At 39.9% G+C, this 20190-nt stretch overlaps 1 protein-coding gene across 1 annotated transcript in view; it reads left to right on the plus strand.

Annotated features, from left to right (window-relative positions):
• SHROOM4 (shroom family member 4) overlaps nucleotides 1-20190 on the plus strand; it is a 212582-nt gene that overhangs the window by 94772 nt on the left and 97620 nt on the right. The window contains exon 2 of the mRNA XM_060001655.1: nucleotides 10772-10923. Coding sequence (XP_059857638.1) covers nucleotides 10772-10923 — 152 coding nt within the window. The remainder of the gene's footprint in view (nucleotides 1-10771; nucleotides 10924-20190) is intronic.

Below are 20190 nucleotides of genomic sequence, written 5' to 3' on the forward strand. Positions count from 1 at the left end.
GAACAAAACTGCTTTGTCACAAAACTTGCAGAAGAAAATATCTGAAGCCTAACAGATTCTCTATCTTGGGCAAGTCACGTAACATCCCTGAACCTCAGTTACATGATCGGAAAAGTGAAAATAATGTTATTTGTCCAGAATCAGGCAAATGAGTGGGGCGATATCCTGAGGTCCCTTCTAATTCTAATTTCAACAGTTATTGAGCAAATACTATGTACTCAATACAGACGTTTGTTTTCCTAGGTCCAGTGATAGAACTGTAAAAAGACATTGTCTGACTCTCTCTCCCACTATAATGCAAGTATCCTGACAGAAAGTAAACACATATAGGAATAAATAAAATAATGCAAAATGATAAATTCTGTGAAGAAAATAAAACAAGGTAACGTGATGGAGAATGATGGGGATTGAGGTGGGGGAAACAAAGAAGGAATCTACTTGATATTGGTGGTCAGGAAAGGCCTCTCTGAGGAGGTGGCATTTGAGCTGATAACTGAATGATGAAAGGAGCTACATAAAGATCTAAGAAAGAATGTTCTCAACCGAGAGAACAGCAAATGCAAAGGTCCTGAGGTGAGGATTGGCTTGACCTCTCTGAAGAACAGAAAGTTTGGTATGACTGCAGTACATGTAGGAAATGAGACCAGAAAGGCAGACATAGCCAGGTTGTGTAGGGCTTCTAATCTGTTGCTATTTACACTGTAAGAATCATTCCTTGGTCTCTCTGATTCAATTAGTAAACATAAGTGCCAGATGTTAATGATAGGGCTGCTTGATATTTACCCATAAGAAACCCAGGAAGAGGCACTGGCAGAGGGGGGTGGATGTGGGGATTAAAACAGAGAATGAAAGCTCAAATTCTTGGGGGAGAGAGAGGTGGGGATGGAAGAGTGAGTGTGTACACAAGGGAAATGGTTAGGGAGGGCTGGAGAAAGCTTGGAGGGAGGAGGAAAAGCACCAGAGTGACCTTGGCTATGAGAAACACCCTCAGTGCCTAGGTTTGTGGAGTCCACTGTCAGAAGGGTCAACCATTATAGGGGAAGGGGCAGGGCTCTGCCTTTGTGTTTAAAATCTTAAGTGGGGGAGTGAGTAGGGCAGGAGGTAAAAGTTTGGTTATTTCTTTTCATCGAGCCTTAACCTGAAAAGCAAGCCTGCTAATCAGGAGAAAGGCTTCTGTACTGCTTTACCCTTGTTGATTCCTCAGACCTTGAACTCAAATGCCCATTATTTCCTCCTTATTTTCTTCCCCAACAAATCCTGGCATTGCAAAGGGAAATGTGCTCTGATGTAAGAGTCCCTATCCAACACTAACACACGAACAATTGAGTACATTTTCTCTCCCTTTAGGTTTTTTCATTTGTGGAAACTCAGTTTTGTTTTCTGTTATTGACGCATCTCACTGAGCGGAAAAGAGATGGTATGTCACTTCTCAGCCATCACGTGAACAGGACAGTAGCTTGGAACACAGCAGTATGGGTGGCTTACTTGTTCCCAGATTTGCAGCACTATGTGAAAGCAGTGGCAAGTGTGCCGGTTTAATTTAAAATTGGATCTGTCCTAGGGTCAGTAAGGAATGGTATTGTTATTCCCTTTGCAACATGTATATATACCTTGGTAGGTTATTTCTGTGGGAGTTGTTTGCTTTGGTAGCAGTTATGCAGAAGGATGAGAGGAAATTAAATGCCTCTTTTCCCCCCTCTTTATCTAATACTGTTCCAAGGGCTAAGTGAAGACCAAAGATTCAAATCACTGCTGGGGGAAGGGGACCTGGGCAGAGGCAAACAATGTTCTGGGAGCAGAATGCAGGGCCCAGCTGTGGGCAATAGGAAGCAAGCCCCCCATCGCCCCCCCACCCCGCTGCAACCCCTTGGTCCACGTCTGGTAGAGGGCACACAGGTGCCTAGGAAGTTGGACAAGTGGGTTCCAGGCGGTAGAGCTGGCCTAGTGGTTTCCAGAGGCAGCCTTTTGTCCCTTCCCTGAAGGGTGTTAGTCCTTTGGTCTTTTTCTAGTCAGAAATGACTAATGTGGGGTATGTGCACTCTTTAGAAACTGTCTTTAGCTTTTTGCATAATGGGTTATAAATAAATGGCTTCAGGGAACCAGAAATGAGTTATTGAGTGAACTTGGCTATGGGATGGTTCAGATTCTAGATAGTTAATCACATTCTCTTGGGCTGGAAGGCTGTATCTAACCCATTCACATTCAGCTGGAAAGTTAAAAAGACACTTTTGATCAACTTGAAGAATAGTTTTAACATCAAAAATAGGTTGGTACTAGAGAAAGAAAGATTATATTAATCCAAGAAGAATAATTTCCATCTCTGTGTAGTAATCTGGTGATAAAAGTAACACCCACTTTTATTTTTAATTTGGGCATTTCTTACAAGCATTCATGCACAGTTCATAAACGCCAATATATTAATGTGTCCTATTTACAGTGTTTTTATATTAGGTGGTATATAAAAGACTGTTTTGTCTTTTCAGCCCCCTGGGCTCAGCAGCTAGATCTGCATACTGTACTCTCTTAATGCTGGGTGGCATCATGGACTTTCTGGTTTGTTTTAGACTTATGTTTTAACCCTATACAAGGGAGCTTATATCATGGTTGTATACAGTGAACTCTTGCTGGTAACTGCTTCTAGAAGTCAGGAGCAAAGTCCTTAACATGCTACCATATCCTTTTGTCAAGTTTCTTCAACCCCGGTCCTCCCTGAACTCCCTCTACCACATCAGCTTTGCAAGGTTCTTTGCTCACTTGTACCACTGAAATTCATAGCTTATTAGACAGCTAAGAAGCATAGGTAATCCAGTAGGAAGCAGTAATGATACCTGAATAAGAGATTGTTGCCTCTGAGACAATGGCCTGACCTAAAGTTCTGTTTCTCAGAGTGGGTAGCAGGAACCCTAGGGACCATGACAAAGAGAGGTATCTGGGAGAGACAGGAGGAACAGAAGTGGATGGCTCCAAGATTAGATGAGGGATTGATTCCGGTTTTATGATATGTCAAGATAGAAACTGGCTGGTGATTTAAAAAAACACTTTTCATCTTTACCAGTTGGCAGGTAAGGAAAACAAAATGTTTGTCTTCATTTTTATTTCCTACATAAATCATCCACCTTATTGGAAGGGTGGGTGTAGGAAGAAGAGCAGATGAATACTGTCTCAAAGCCCAGTGGAACAATGGGCAAATTCATAAATTATAGGCCTATTGTAAAGACTTACCCTTTAAGTGAGATGTTTTTGCCTTGATTAAAGCTATGAGTATGTGAAAATAGTGCCCAATCCTTGGGCCCTACCTCAGAAATATAATCTGTATAGTGTAGAGTTCTTAATTTTTAAAATTCTTTCTTAAATTAAGGAATTTTATATATATATATATATATATATATATATATATATAATACATATATATAAAAAACACATATCTCAGTGCATTTTTTTTTTTTTTGCGGTATGCGGGCCTCTCACTGCTGTGGCCCCTCCCATTGCGGAGCACAGGCTCTGGATGCGCAAGGCCCAGCGGCCATGGCTCACGGGCCCAGCCACTCCGCGGCATGTGGGATCCTCCCTGACCGGGGCACGAACCCGTGTCCCCTGCATCGGCAGGCGGACTCTCAACCACTGCACCACCAGGGAAGCCATCAGTGAATTTTTAGATGTGTATATTTCCATGTAATCAGTTCCCAGATTAACATGTAAAACATTTCCAGCACCCCTGAAACTTATGCTCATGTGCCTTCACAGTCAGTACACCCTTTCAAGGTAACTACTAGTCTGAGTTTTATCACCATAGATGAGTTTTGTCTGTTCTTGTCCTTTAAGTAAAATGGAATCATACAGTATGTATTGTTTCAGTCTGGTCTCTTTCACTCAGTGTAATATTTTGCTAGGCATCCATTTCGTTGCATGTATCAGTAGTTTGTTCTTTCTTTATTTTTATGAAGTGTGCTACTTTGTGTGTAGGTATGTCTTGGATTATTCCTAGTTTTTGTCTATTGTGAATAAAGCTGCTATGAATAATCAAGTCCTTTTTTTTGTGGACACATATGCTACTTTCTCTTGGGGATACTTAGGTATGGAATTTCTAGGTGCTAGATTAGGTACACAGATTTCCAAAGTGGTTGTACAATTTTACACTCCCACCAGAAATGTGGAGTTCATATTGCTGTACATACCTTTTTAGTGAAGTTCCTGTTCAAGTCTTTTGCCAATTGGTTGTGTTTTTCTAATTGATTTGTATTTCTTTTTATATTCTGAATGTAAGTCCTCTGTCAGATATACGTATTATGAATATGTTTCCAATCTGTGGCTTGGCTTTTCACTTTTTCAGTGACATTTTAAATGAACTTATTTTTTAATTTGATGAACTCCAATATAACACTATATCTTTTATGATTATTGCTTTTTGTATCCTGCCCATAAAACTTTGCCCACCTCAAGGTCATAAAGATATTCTCCTATGTTTTCTTCTGAAAGCTTTATGGTTTTAGCCCTCTCATTGAAGTCTATGATCTGGCCAAAAAATTTTTAGTAAAAATTTATATCAGTAAAAATGTTTTGAGCATGTTTCCCCAATATACATAATTTTATTTATGGATGATACAATCTACCACCACCAATATTAAATACTAATAAAGTTTTGTTTTTTTTTTAAATTTATTTATTTATTTTGGCTGTGTTGGGTCTTTGTTTCTGTGCGAGGGCTTTCTCTAGTTGCGCGAGCGGGGGGCCACTCTTCATCGCGGTGCGCGGGCCTCTCACTATCGCGGCCTCTCTTGTTGCGGAGCACAGGCTCCAGACGCGCAGGCTCAGTAATTGTGGCTCACGGGCCCAGTTGCTCCGCGGCATGCGGGATCTTCCCGGACCGGAGCATGAACCCGTGTCCCGTGCATCGGCAGGCGGACTCTCAACCACTGCGCCACCAGGGAAGCCCCCTAATAAAGTTTGGTTTTTTAAAAATTAGATAAATATAAACAGAACTTCCATTATCACCCTTTCCAGTAGATCATTTGTGCATAGCCTGGGATATATAAATCCACCCTGGAGACTACTGTTCTAAACCACCAAAGGCTAAATAACATTTTTGACAAACACTGATAACATTAATGTCAGCAAAAGACTTCAGTGTTAACAAATGGCTAGAGTTGACAAAGTGTGAAGAGGACCCCAATGAGCATATTTGCTGATAATGTAAGAAACTCTGAGTTTGCTCTTGCACAGTGGTGTTTGTTCTCCCTTGCCTGACTTAGAGAGACAGCAAGACTGATCTGACTTGGTAGGAGCAAAGACAGACTTGCTTTTGGTTGCTGATGTAGGGTACAGTGCTCTTGACTCCCTATCCCTTTTCTCATTACCAAGTTCCTAGAGCTGAGCTTGGCTCTGGACTGACTTTTTGGCAAAGATACTTAGAATTTGACTTGGGGTAATCCCCGGGGAAATTTAATGATTTGGAGCTTAGAGAGCTTTCCTTGTGAGGATTAGTAAAATAGATGGTAATTAAGCAGCTGGGGAGGAAGGAGCTGTCTGTAAGGATAGGTCATACTGTGGGGCACAGCATAGCTCCCTTGGTCCAAGGTCAAGAGAGCCGATGGGCGTGATCCACAGAACTGAACATTCTGGGGCAGCCCTTTGTAGGATTCTTAGCTGGTAAGGTAAAGAATATCTTTTCCTTTGATGTCCACCTCCTCAGTCTAGTTCCATATAGGACTTACTATTTAGAACCATGCCTACTTACATCTTTTTAATTGGGTGATGTTTTTGAATTCTCATTTATTTGAGAGAGGTTTTTGTTTTCTGTTTTGCCTTTTGGGAAGCTGGGGTAAGGTAGAGAAGATGAAATTAGGAACAGCAATTTCTTATTTTTCAAATCTAGACTACTTTGGAATTTGGGAGGAATTTTAAAGGGAGAAAGTTGCTAAAAGAAACAAGTTAGGGCAGGCAGTTTGTCTGCAACCCAGGATCAGACCGTTGAAAGTCATGGCAAAGAAAGAGATCACAGAGGTTTCAAAGCCTGTATCTCCCTTTTCCAGGTCACTCTGATTGATCTCTCCTAGCATGGTCAGATTCTAAGGGCTACCAATGGGGTAAGAGAGGGCAGATCAGAAACAGCCCCCAACTTGTGGTCTGTTCAAGTCAAACTAAGTTTCAGAATAAGCACAGACTTTATTATTTGATGATCCTACTTCCTAATAAGTTAAACTTCTCAAAGACAGATTATCTCCATCTCTACATTTTCTCTCTATTGATTCCCCAGAAAAGGCCAAATTGCTGAATTGGTGTCTGGAGTGTTACTAAAAACTTGAAAATCTTTCAAAAAGTGATAAAAAGACATTCAGAGGATATACTTATTTTAAAAAAGCAATATAACTATTGTATTCTAGGTGGACCTTTTCCATTTATGTAGTAAAAAAAATCAATTCATACAATGAACTATGTTATTTGCCTTCTTAGACAATGGACACGCTGGTGGAGGTAGGAGAACGGGCGGGTACAGTGGTCCCTAGGTATCCGTGAGAGATTGGTTCTAAGACCCCCACGTGGATACCAAAATCCATGGAAGCTCAAGTACCTTACAGGTGGCCCCCCCTGTGCATGGGATTTTGCATCTGTGGATTCAGCCAACCAGATGAACCCGTGGAATGCCGGAACATCCTGCGGAACATGCGCCGTGGCATAATTTGGCCAGAAGCTCCTAGAACTGGCCAACAAAGTTTCAGTTAATGCCTAGTTTTTCCAATAAATTTATTGTAGCAAGCAGAGGTATTCACAATCATACCATTGACTTTTAATACTGCTCTTACACTATTGTAATAAGCATTCAATACTTGCTGGTTATTGTTGCAGATGGTATGTCTCCTGCTGATGCATTTTTCCCCCAAGATAAACCTGGCTTAACTTTTCTTTCCTTCACTTTCTCATATTTCCTAGTTTAGTCAAGAGACCCAAGCAAGTATCTGCTAGTATCTTTTATTTAGTATAAAAGCTACTAGAAAGCCAGTAAGTACTGTTAGGTCCATTTTCCTTTGCCTTTACTCTCAAGCGGCCAATTTGTCACTTTGTTGACAGTTATTAGAGCACTTCGTGCTTCATAGAAGATCCATCAAAAATTTCCAATTCATCAGCTCATTTGCACAAAATGGGGCTTCAGGAATCTCTTTCTCTCAGTGTCCCAACTGTGCTTTTATAAGTGTTCAAACCTTGATGGACCACTCTGAAACAATGGATAAAGACCACAGGGAAATGAGAGATGGATGTTGATTAGTTTCGAAGGAGTGAAACGTAGGTGAAGGCAAAGCACAGTGGGATTATCTGTGTCAGCAGAATGGTAATGCATGACTTTGCTAACTGTACACAGGTCACTGAATGTCAGAGCTCCACAGGTCGTCAGAGACCATCTAGTCAGACCCCCACGTTTTACCAGTAAGGGTGAAAGAGGCCAAAAGAGGGGAAAGGGACTTGTCCAAGGTCAATCAGCTCTTCCCAACTTTCCAGGCAACAGCTGGCTTTTGGCTATATGACCTTTATGCAATCAATTTTCAATTACTTGGACCACTCACTGCTAGCCCAGCAATCACTTGGATAATCCAAAATGACACATAAGTTAACCATCGTTTACATTGGGCTTTGTGGTGTGTGTTTATACTGACATTCCAATGCGTCTGGGTCCAATCTGAGAACTCACAACACTTCAAATGAAACAAGAAAGCCACCCTGAAGGGCTGATTCAGGAAGAGCTGGAAAGTTGACCAGCCTTACTGAATGGACAGCATCAAATGATGCTATACAGCCCTCTCAAGAAGGACATGTTATTCTCAACATGTTTGTTGATTAACACCTCTTCTGTGCCCCAGCCAGAGTTACGAGTGGCACAGTGGGAAGGGGAAAAAAATCTTTTATAGGAGAATATACAAATTGTTTCCCCTTCCTTCCTTCTTCCCTTCTCCTCCCCTCCCTTCTTCCTTTCCCCTCCCCTCCCCTCCCCTCCCTTCCCTTTCCTTTCCTTTTCATTCCTTTTCCTTGCTAGAAAAATGAACAGCTGCTTTATCTTCTATATAAACAAATATGTGGTTGAGCCATCGACCTGGAGAACTGGCTATCAGGATGCCAAACAATAAATGGAAGACATGCTGGATCCCAGGAATCTAGAGGTGGAGGGGGGAGGAGGAAGACCTGTGAGCAATATTTTTTAAAAGAGTCCAAAAGTTAGGAGGAATAAGAAGGAATCTGTTGTATAGCTCAGTAAATGCCCTGGGTTTGGGAAAGGGCTAGTTTGGGGTATAGTCCAAGAGCTCTTCAACCAAATGGAGTTTCATTTCCTGATCTGGACCTGTCTGTACTTTGGGATTTGGTGCCATAATTTGCTGGTTTGTTGTCTGCGAACCCTCAAACTTGTGCTAAAATGGAGTTATTATTATTCATGTTCTGAAGGTGATGCTGCTGGTGACTGAGAAAGGGCATGGAACAGAAAAAGGGGCATGGACAATTGGCTTGAGGCTATAGTCCAAGAAAGAGCCCCTGCAAGGATTCAGATAGTGGCAAACAAAGTGGCAGTAGGGAATGCAAAATGCCTGATCTTTTGCTGCAGCCATAATTAAGCATTTTAGTTTAAAAGGTACCCCTCTTTCATTTTCTGGTCTAGAATAAACAAATCTTATTGATGTAACAAAGTGCTTAATTAACCTGAGGTGGTACTTAATATCAATACATATTGAAGGAAAGACTTGCCACGGTTAACAGTAATATGGATAATTGAGTTATATGAATTTAAAAATGGGTAGAGTGAATTAAGACTAATGTACATCAACAGGAAATATCTATTAACATTCATTAGTTAGACTCTTGTTTGTGGTTCTTTGTTAGCCTAAGGAAGCCCTTTCAAATGGCTGATGATGCCTGTTGAAAGTCCTGCCTGATGCTGAGGGCCTTCCATGGATGCCAAAGGAATGAATCATTCAAACAGAACTTCTGAAATTCAAGTACAGCGCTTTGCTTCTTCTTCTTTTTCTTTTGGTAGCAGTGACTGTGAAGTAATAATGATAATGACAATGGAAATAAGAGTGTGATCCTACTTAATTTGCTGAGAGTTGTTCCCCATTTACCAATATTGGCTTGTTTTGTCTCGAGTGGTGGCCCAGGTATTGGAACAAAGGTATATATATATATTCAATGTCACTTGGCTAACCTATGATTTGTCAGACAAAGGTTAATTTAAAAAAATTGTTGGGTTAGCAGCAATAAATTTAATAACAGTCTGTGATTTAACTCAGAATTTCAATTTATTTGATGGGATTTTTAAAATCCTGAATTAACATATTTTTCTGAACTCAGGAGGTCTCATCTGCCAAATTGCACATGAGCTGGCCAACCTAAAGCTCAGCAATATTCTAACTTACATGGTGTGGGGATAGATTGGAGGGATGCTATAAAGGACTGAAAGAAAGATTGGAACAAGAGTAGAAGTAAATGTAAAAACACCTGCAGCAAAGACCAGCCCTTAGTTGCGCCATTTAGGACCTGCCTTTCCCTAAGAATTGTATGGTTTAATCATCCTCAAATCTTTTGCTTCTGAGAGAAACAAACAAACACCTCTTCCTGATTCCATTAGTGGGTTGGACCTTTTTTCACCTGCCCAGCTCCATGGACATATGAACTTTAGATGGTAACCCACCCCTGAATCTGGGAGCTATGTGTACTTTGTTCATTTCTGTATCTCTAGCACTAAGCACGTTGTCCCCTGCATACTAGAAATTAACCAAAATCTTGAGGATGGATTAATGGATGGATGAGATGACTCCTACCACCATGGATGGAATTGATGTTCCAATAGGTGGAACTCACCTTTGTAGTAGAAGAAATGTCACATACAAAAGTAGCCGTAAGTAAGGATCCTTGGGGGAACATTCTGCTTTGCTTTGCTTTTGCCTACCCTAGTGGCTATTATTTCTTCCTTTGCTTTCAATGCCCACGCCCCAGCCTGACTACATTCCTGCCAAGATTGCCCTTGACCAATGGAAATACTGTAGGCTATGGTGGAACAGTGAACACCCATGTTCCCAGCATTTGGTCAGTGCCCACTGTCAACAACATACTTGTTGAAGAGATATAGATAAATGATCAGTTACTTTGTATCTTTTGGATTTGCAATTCCACTCACAGAAGGTTGAGCTGGAAGCCACCTTCAAGGTCTTCAGAGTCAACCCCTTGCTCCCAGATCCTTCACATACTAACAACCCTGTGAGGTAGGGTTGCTTATTATCTGTATTTCACATATGGGGCCATTGAGACATGGAGATGTTAGGTAACTTGCTTGGAGTCACAGAGCTAGGAAGTACTAGAGCCAAGATTCACACTCAAGTTTGTCAGACTTCAGAACCTGCCCAAAGAGAGAAGGACTTGCCAAAGGTCATTTTGCTGAATCCTAGTTCTTCTGGCTCTAATTTGTGTGCACAATTTGCTATTCCATGCCCACACTGTGGAGTTCCTTCGAACATCGTTTTCTTATTTAGAAGTACTTGTCTCCCCAAATGGACTGTTGGTTCCTCCAGGGCACAGATTGCATTATATCTGTGTTGTTTTCTTCCTCAAGGGCTTGCCCAAGATTTGCCTTCAGTAAATAATGGCCTATAATCAGCTTCTTAGCTGCTCCCTGGAGGGTCTTGGTGCCATCCCCCAGGACTATTTGTGGCTCAGAAGTTGGGAGGAGCCAGGAAGTAGAATTTGGGGGAAGGAATCGCCTCACCACCTGCTTTCTTTTTTGTCCTCTGCAACACAGATTGAAGATGGAGGCAAGGCAGCCTTGTCGCAGAAGATGAGGACTGGTGATGAGCTGGTGAATATCAATGGCACACCATTGTATGGCTCCCGCCAAGAGGCCCTCATCCTCATCAAAGGCTCCTTCCGGATCCTCAAGCTGATTGTCAGGAGGTAAGGCACAGGGAGACTTGCTATTAGGTGCAGGAGCCGCTGAAACCACTTGGTTGGTAGAAAAGCCTCAATAGAGGCATGTCTCTATCAATATCAAGGAAAGAGGTGTTTCATGGGAACAGAATTTTGCAGACAACTGAAGCAGAATGGCATAAGAGAAAGGGCCTTTGGTTCAAATCCTGGCACTATCTCATACTACCCATGTCATCTTGCATAAATTTATTTTACCTCTGAAAGACTCACTCTCCTCATTTGCTTTTGAGAGAACTAAATGACTCAATACACACCAAGGGCCTACCTAACCCAGTGTTTTTCTGTATCCTCCATCATAAAAGACTGCCACTGCTGAACCACATAGATTTAAAGAGATCCTACTCCCAGCCATGGTAGGCACTCTGGAGGCTGTGGCAAACTCTAAGACAGGAAGCCTGCCCTTGAGGAGTGTACAGTCTAACAGGGGAGAAAAGACACACATAAGACAAATTAATTAGCAATACATTGTTTTAAAGAAAGCCGTAAAGGAGATTCCACAGGGCGAAGGGTGATTGTCAAATGAATTGTTCAGACAGAAATTGCTATTAGAGTTCAAGAGAAAGAGAAAGCACGTCAGAAGAGATGGTTAGGGTAAGACTTCATAGAGGAGGTAGAATCTAAGCTAAAAAACAGGTAGAATTTGACAAAGAAACCATCAGGAGGGGAAAAGCTTTCTAGGTAAGTAGAGTGGCACAAGCAGGAGGAAGACAAGGACATATTTGGAAGATAAGGACAGTCATTCTACTGCTGCCAAAGCATCCACCTATAGGTGAGCTTACCATAGGTCTCCCTTTCATTTTGCTGCTGTATCTTTGTTCTCTACTCCTGGAGCTCATACTTCTCCCTTTCTGTTAGTTTCCTTTATGTTATACACATGCCTAAGTTTTTCCATCTTAATTATTTTTATTAGAAAAAATTTTGTGTCTTCCTGTATTCATACTTCCCCCTCTGGCTTCTGCCCCATCTTCTTCTTTTTGTTCATATCCAGTCTCTCAAAAGGCGAGTCTATACTCACTGTTTCTACTTCACCTACCTTCACCTACCATTTAGCTTTCCACCCACTGCAGTCTGAATTTGACTCCCAGAAGTCCACTGAAACTACTCTGTCAAAATATATGTATTACCTCCTAGTTGTCAGAGTCAATGGGTTATTTCTAGTCTTTATCATATATGACTTACATATGGCATTTGACATTGTTGCTCTGGATTACACCCTTCTTTGTGAAACTCTCCTGCTTTCAAGATACCCCATTTCCTTGTTCTTTTTCTATCTCTCTGTTCACTTTTTAAAATGAGGTTCCTCTACCGCCTGCTCTTCCTCTGCCCATCCCTTAAATGTTGGTGTTTCCCCTAGTTCTACCCTTTCTAATTTCATCAATATACCATGGAAAATCTCACCCGGTCCCCGAGTTTCAATTATCATCTGTGTGTGGATGACTAGATCTCTAATGCCCCAGACCCCTATAACCAACTTCTACTAGACATTTATACTTAGATGTCTCAGAAGCATTTCACACAAAACATGCTCAAAACCTAATGCATCATCTTCTTCTCCTCGCAAGCTCCTTATCTCAGTGACTGGGACCACCATGCCCTTAGTCAACCAAGCCAGAAACACAGAAGCCATCTTTAATTTTTCCGTTGTTCTCCTGCTCTATATGCAAATGATTTATCCCGAGGAGAGAGTACTTAGGGGGAAAGATTTTGAGTTAGTGAGGGTGAAGTTTTATAGGATCCCATTGATTTATTATATTACTTGCTGCTACATAAGACTAAGCCATGCCTGCCCATGTACCTAGGTAAGAGGTGACATGTTAAATAATGTCTTATACAATAGACACATTGTCACTGACTCAGTATTGGATAGGTCATAGTTTAGGTTTTAAATAAGGCTTCTTAAAGGGGCAGATTGGTGAATTTAGAAGTTTTTGTTTTAGAATCAGATAGACACATGTATGCTACTTCCTGGTTCTGTCACATGGGAAATAATAGTTCCTATATAGGAGGATGATGATTAAGTGAGGCAATTTATGTAAAATGCCTTTAACATAATAGGTTCTCAGTGAATTTCAGTCCCATTCCTTTCCCTAGGGTATAAAAGAAGCATAATTGGTAACCAAACACCATTATGAAATAAGGAGATCATCAAACTGTATTGTGCTTTGCAACCTAACCTTCAGAGACAAGATTTGCTGGGAAACCATTAGGGGTGAAAAAGATCTGACAGGAAATAAAGCCCCTTGAGAAATATTGGTTATACAGAGGTACCAGCACTTAGAAGGAATGTAGACATGATCCGTATTGGCTTCTGAACCAGTCCTAAGAATGAGAGTGTTCAGGTGTGTCACTCACTCATCCTCCCTTGGTGAGCTCCATGTCTTCTTTCTCCCTGCTGTGGTGACATCTGCCACTACCAGTCACTTAAGAGTGGCTATAATTATGGCCTTGGAGATAATCGGGCCCTTTGGTTTTCATGGTGTGGCAGGTCCTATGGCTCCCAGAACCTACGTTGTCTACCCTTTCAACTTCTCCGTCTCAACCCCGATTGGAGGAGGCGTTCAATGACATAATTTATTAGGTGATGCTGCCCTCTTGTGGAAAACTTAACCTTCACCTATGGACTACCCTGGGGATGGTGTAGGACATTATTCCTTCTTTCCTCGTCCAAGTTATTCTTCTAATTTATGAAAGAGCTCTCAGCACATAAAAGAAATGTGATCTCCATGAAATTTAATATTTAGCCTAGTGTTTTATACTAAGGTAGAAAGTCTTTGGTTTGAGTAAAGCAATCAACTGACAAAGATTCAACACTGAGCTTTAGGTCTGAGCTTGAGTGTTTGTGGATGAATATAAAGAAGGAACTTCAGAAAATGGCTTATTCTGAAAAGCCAGCCCAGCTCTTCCTCCTATATTGCTCTTTAGATAATGGTTAACTAAGTCATAAATCTAGGTGTTGCCCTCAACTCTTCTCACTTGCCTCAAGCCACTTCAATCCAAGTTATTCCAAGTCTTGATTATTCTACTTGCTAAAAACCTCTCTGTAGCCCTTGTCTTAATCCAATTGTTCATCATTTCTTACCTGGACCATTGTAATAGTCTTCTCACTGGCTTCTAATCTTGTAGTCTCACCTCCTTCCAATCAATCCATTCTCCAAATAAGCATCTAATCATGTCACTTATCTATTTGAAAAAAAGAAAACAAAACAGGACCAATAACCATACAATCACATTGGTCCCAAGAGATAGAAGATACAGACTATATTAAGGATTTGTATTCATGAAACCATTCTTTGAGGGAAAAAAAGGATCTAAATATGTAAAGAAAAAACCTGCAATAAAAGAAGAAAAATTATATAAATGTCTATATGGGAAACTTTAACGTAATTTAACTATATCAGATAAAGTAGACCTAAAATATATACTTTAAAAGTTTGAAAACCATAATTCATAGGGTCTAATTAATAAATGTCAAAAACTGTATTCTATAGACAGTGAATACACTATATTTTCAAATATTCTGGTAACATTTAAAAAAATGATCATTGATATGCCACAAAGAAAACCTTTGCAAACTCTTGCAAGTAGACACACTTTCTCTGTTCTCTGATGATAATGTAAAACTTTTATAAACTTGAAAACAAATTTAAACAAAAGTCTTCAACTGCATGAATATTTCAGGACACAATTTATATGCAAGTATTAGCTCAAAGAAACACTGGCAGACTAATAAAAAATAACAAAAACGAGATCACGACTTATCAAATCTTTGAGAGCAATATTCAGGAGTAAATTTATAGCCTTAAATATTTCATTATTAAATATGAAGAATGAAATTATGTGACTAAGAATCCAATATAATATGAAGCCGATGGGTAGGGTTTTTTTTAATGGGGGGATGAATTAAGTAGATAAGCCTCTAGCAAATTTAATCAAGAAAACAATGATGAATTATAAATAAAATTTAAGTGATAAATGGAATATAAGAGCAAATACAAAGGTTTCTTAAATTATAGGACACTACTAAATTGTACCTTAATAAATTTGAAAATCTCAGAGAAATTTAAAATATCTAATAAATATTAAATGGCAAGCATTATTGAGAAGTTGCAAACTAAATGGACCTGTAATTGTAGAAACATAGAAAACAATCATCAAAGAGAAACTTCTACAAATACCTTAAGGTCAGATGTATTTACCAGCAAGTTCCTTCAAACTTTCTAGGAATAGACAAATTCAATTCTATAGCAGTGTTATACAGTTGAACATCTTGAAGAGTTATTCACATTGGTTTTGAAGGTAGCATCACTCTGATACCAACATCTGACAAACTGCTCCAAAAAGAACATTCTATCCAATTTTTTTTTTTTTTTTTTTTGCGGTATGCGGGCCTCTCACTGCCGTGGCCACTCCCGCTGAGAAGCACAGGCTCCGGACGCGCAGGCCCAGCGGCCATGGCTCACGGGCCCAGCTGCTCCGCAGCATGCGGGATCCTCCCAGACCGGGGCACAAACCCGTGTCCCCTGCATCGGCAGGCAGACTTCCAACCACTGCGCCACCAGGGAAGCCCTCTATCCAATTTTTGAACTTAGATGGAAAACCTATGAATGAAATTCTATCAAATCTACTTCAGTAATGTTGGACAGTAACAATTCATTGCAAATGTTAAAAGATAATTTTTAAAAAGATAAAATCTTAACTCATAGCGATAGAAAAATGAACGTGTTGAAGATTTTTATTTAACAGTAATAAGGATATTGTAAGGTGTTACAACCAGTTCAAAGGATAAGTCAAAGAAGCACAAATTTAATTTAAAAGTAGACTACATTAACCAATGAGGAGCTATAAGGAAAAATATATCCCATTCACAATAGCAACCAAACACATACAATTCTTAGAAATGACCTTAGTAGGAAATATGTATGAAAGCAAGAAGTTGTTTATGCTGGAAATTACAAAACTGTCCAGAAAGAGAAAATGTGTAGATGCTATTTTTTATCACATGGGTAAAGTCTCAGGGCACTGTTGTAATGATAAAATTAAGACACAATTTGATGGATAGTGTATACACATGCCCTGGTTTAGGCATGCTTTCCACAGACAACTTCTAAACCATTATTCTTCTAAACTCACACAAAAATCCCTTTTGAAATTCAGACAAGCAGGCTTTATCATTTTCATTTCCTTACCAATGTCATCTATCAGCCTGCAGGTCATTCTCCCACTTCTGTTTTATACTTTGGCACCTGCTTCACCATCATCTTCTCTACCCCAGTTTCTGCTGTCATACTGAAAGATTTCATTGTTCTTGTAAAGAATCACAAACTTTAGTCTTATGGGTCCTTGATCTCAACTTCAGAGATAAACCCTTCTATATCAGCAGCTCACTCCCCTGACTGTACCATGGACTGTGCCAACCTTTCAGTCAACAAATATTTATTGAATGTCTAATCTAGGCTAGAGTCTGGTGACTCAATCATGGAACCCTGACACCTTCCAGTCTTTCTCCATTGGAGTTCCTTATCTGAATCACAGAAGAAAGAAAATAAGTTGAGTGACCATTATCTCAGTTTTCCCAAGGATGGCACATAACTAGGAGTGTGCTAGATGCAGAAGGGAGAAGTTAATTCATTACATACAATGGATTCTTCAGGGCTGTGTTTCTTACTGGCGAGCATCACTTAGAAACTTGTTAGAAATGCAAATTATTGGGCATTACCATAGACGTACTGAATCAAAACTCTGAGGGTGGTACTCAGCAATATGTTTTAACAAACTTTCCAGGTGTAAAGCTTACAGTTTGAGAACCACTGTCTTGAGGGCTTCGGGCTTAATTCTCAGGAATCAGCTGAGAAAGACTAAATTCAACTCTCTGATAACAACCTTACTCCTTCTAGCTTTCACATACCCCATTCCCTTTACAGCTGCTCTTCAATATCTAGCCCTCAAATATCATTTTCCACTATTCTGTGCTCACGACTATATCTCTAGTTCTGATCTCTCCCCAAAGCTCATATGCATAGCAGCCTGGTAAACATCTCTACAGGAAAACCCAGCAGGAACTGAAAGGCAATGTGTATAAATCTGAACTCATTATCTGGTTTATAAAACTCTCTCCCTTTCCAATAGCAGTTGGTGGTACTTTCATCCATCTAGCCATCCAAGTGAGAAACCTGAGTCATTTTTGACTCCTTGTTCTCCCTCACTAAGCCATGTTGATTTAACCTCTTAGACACTTCCAGAATTTACACTCCTCACTCCATTTTCACCACTATTGCCCTTCTCATCTCTCCCCTGTACTATTTCAGTAGCCTCTTGACTGTCTCAGATCTGTCTGCCAAGGTGTTGCCACAGAAGTAAATCTAAAATACAGATTCAATTATATTAATCCCCTCCTGGAAACATGTAAGTGGCCTTCATTGCCCAGAGGCATGGTAAATAAGACATTGTATATCTTCATCCCTACCCATACCTGCAACTTCATCTGACACTTGTCTTTTGTGCTAGAGCAATACCATTCCCCAAGAATTTCATGCTGTTTGTCACCTCTGACTCTGATCATTCTCTGCTTTCTATTGGAGCATACTTTCCTCTTCCTTTCCTTAGTTAATGCCTTCATATTGACCATTAAGATTCAGCTCTGGGGATGTTTCTAGGGTACTTTCTTTGATGCCTTGGGTTGAGTTAGGTGAACTTTCTCTGTCTCCCATAGAACTCTAGTAGGTTTTATCACATTGTGTTGAAATAATCTGTTTCTATGTTTATCTTCCCCATTACACCAGACCAGGAGTTGGCCAACTACAGCCTATGGGCTAAATCCAACCCACCACCTTTTTGGGGATGACTTGCTACTAAGAGTGTTTTTTAAAATGTATTTTTAAATGGTTGGGGAAAAGAAAGAATAGGATTTTATGACATGTGAAAATTATATGAAACTCAAATTTCAATGTCCATAAATAAAGTTTTATTGGAACAGAGCCATGCCTATTCATTTACATATTATCTATAGCTGCTTTCACACTATGATGGCACAACTCAGTAGTTGTGACAGAAACTGTCACAACTGAAAAGCCAAAAAAATATTATTTTGCCCATTACAGAAAAAAATGTGCTGACCACTGGACTACAAGAACCATGAGGGGAGCGGCTGCTTCATATTCATTGTTGTGTCCTCAGCACCTAGTACACCTTATGGCACATAAGAAGGACTCAGAATTTTTTTTTAACATCTTTATTGGAGTATAATTGCTTTACAATGGTGTGTTAGTTTCTGCTTTATAACAAAGTGAATCAGTTATACATATACATATGTCCCCATATCTCTTCCCTCTTGTATCTCCCTCCCTCCCACCCTCCCTATCCCACCCCTCTAGGTGGTCACAAAGCACCGAGGTGATCTCCCTGTGCTATGCGGCTGCCTCCCACTAGCTATCTATTTTATGTTTGGTAGTGTATATATATCCATGCCACTCTCTCACTTTGTCACAGCTTACCCTTCCCCCTCCCCATATCCTCAAGTCCATTCTCTAGTAGTTCTGCGTCTTTATTCACGTCTTGCCCCTAGGTTCTTCATAACCTTTTCTTTTTTTAAGATTCCATATATATGTGTTAGGATACAGTATTTGTTTTTCTCTTTCTGACTTAGTTCACTCTGTATGACAGACTCTAGGTCCATCCACCTCACTACAAATAACTCAATTTCGTTTCCTTTTATGGCTGAGTAATATTCCATTGTATATACGTGCCACATCTTCTTTATCCATCCATCTGTCGATGGACACTTAGGTTGCTTCCATGTCCTGGCTATTATAAATAGAGCTGCAATGAACATTTTGGTACATGACTCTTTTAGAATTATGGTTTTCTCAGGGTATATGCCCAGTAGTGGGATTGCTGGGTTGTATGGTAGTTCTATTTTTAGTTTTTTAAGGAACCTCCATGCTGTTCTCCATAGTGGCTGTATCAATTTACATTCCCACCAACAGTGCAAGAGGGTTCCCTATTCTCCACACCCTCTCCAGCATTTATTGTTTCTAGATTTTTTGATGATGGCCATTCTGACCGGTGTGAGATGATATCTCATTATAGTTTTGATTTGCAATTCTCTAATGATTAATGATGTTGAGCATTCTTTCATGTGTTTGTTGTCAATCTATATATCTTCTTTGGAGAAATGTCTATTTAGGTCTTCTGCCCATTTTTGGATTGGGTTTTTTTGAGATGGAGCTGCATGAGCTGCTCGTAAATTTTGGAGATTAATCCTTTGTAAGTTGCTTCATTTGCAAATATTTTCTCCCATTCTGAGGGTTATCTTTTTGTCTTGTTTATGGTTTACATTGCTGTGCAAAAACTTTTAAGTTTCATTAGGTCCCATTTGTTTATTTTTGTTTTTATTTCCATTTTTCTAGGAGGTGGGTCCAAAAGGATCTTGCCGTGATTTATGTCATAGAGGGTTCTGCCTATGTTTTCCTCTAAGAGTTTGATAGTGTCTGGCCTTACATTTAAGTCGTTAATCCATTTTGAGTTTATTTTTGTGTATGGTGTTAGGGAGTGTTCTAATTTCATTCTTTTACAGGTAGCTGTCCAGTTTTCCCAGCACCACTTACTGAAGAGGCTGTCTTTTCTCCACTGTATATTCTTGCCTCCTTTATCAAAGTAAAGGTGACCATATGTGCGTGGGTCTATCTCTGGGCTTCCTATTCTGTTCCATTTGGGGTCCTTTGTGTTTCCATACAAGTTATGAAATTTGCCAGTGGTAGTTTGATAGTGATTGCATTGAATCTGTATATTGCTTTGGGTGGTAGAGTCATTTTCACAATGTTATTTCTTCCAATCCAAGAACCTGGTATGTCTCTCCATCTATTTGTATCATCTTTAATTTCTTTCGTCAGTGTCTTATAATTTTCTGCATACAGGTCTTTTGTCTCCTTAGGTAGGTTTATTCCTAGATATTTTATTCTTTTGGTTGCAATGGTAAATGGGAGTGTTTCCTTAATATCACTTTCAGATTTTTCATCCTTAGTGTGTAGGAATGGAAGAGATTTCTGTGCATTATTTTTGTATCCTGCTACTTTACCAAATTTATTGATTAGCTCTAGTAGTTTTCTGGTAGCATCTTTAGGATTCTCTATGTATAGTATCATGTCATTTACCAGCAGTGACAGCTTTGCTCCTTCTTTTCCGATTTGGATTCCTTTTATTTCTTTTTTTCTCTGATTGCTGTGGCTAAAACTTCCA

Source organism: Delphinus delphis, chromosome X (assembly GCF_949987515.2).
Source record: "Delphinus delphis chromosome X, mDelDel1.2, whole genome shotgun sequence".
In the NCBI taxonomy this organism is placed as follows: domain Eukaryota; kingdom Metazoa; phylum Chordata; class Mammalia; order Artiodactyla; family Delphinidae; genus Delphinus; species Delphinus delphis.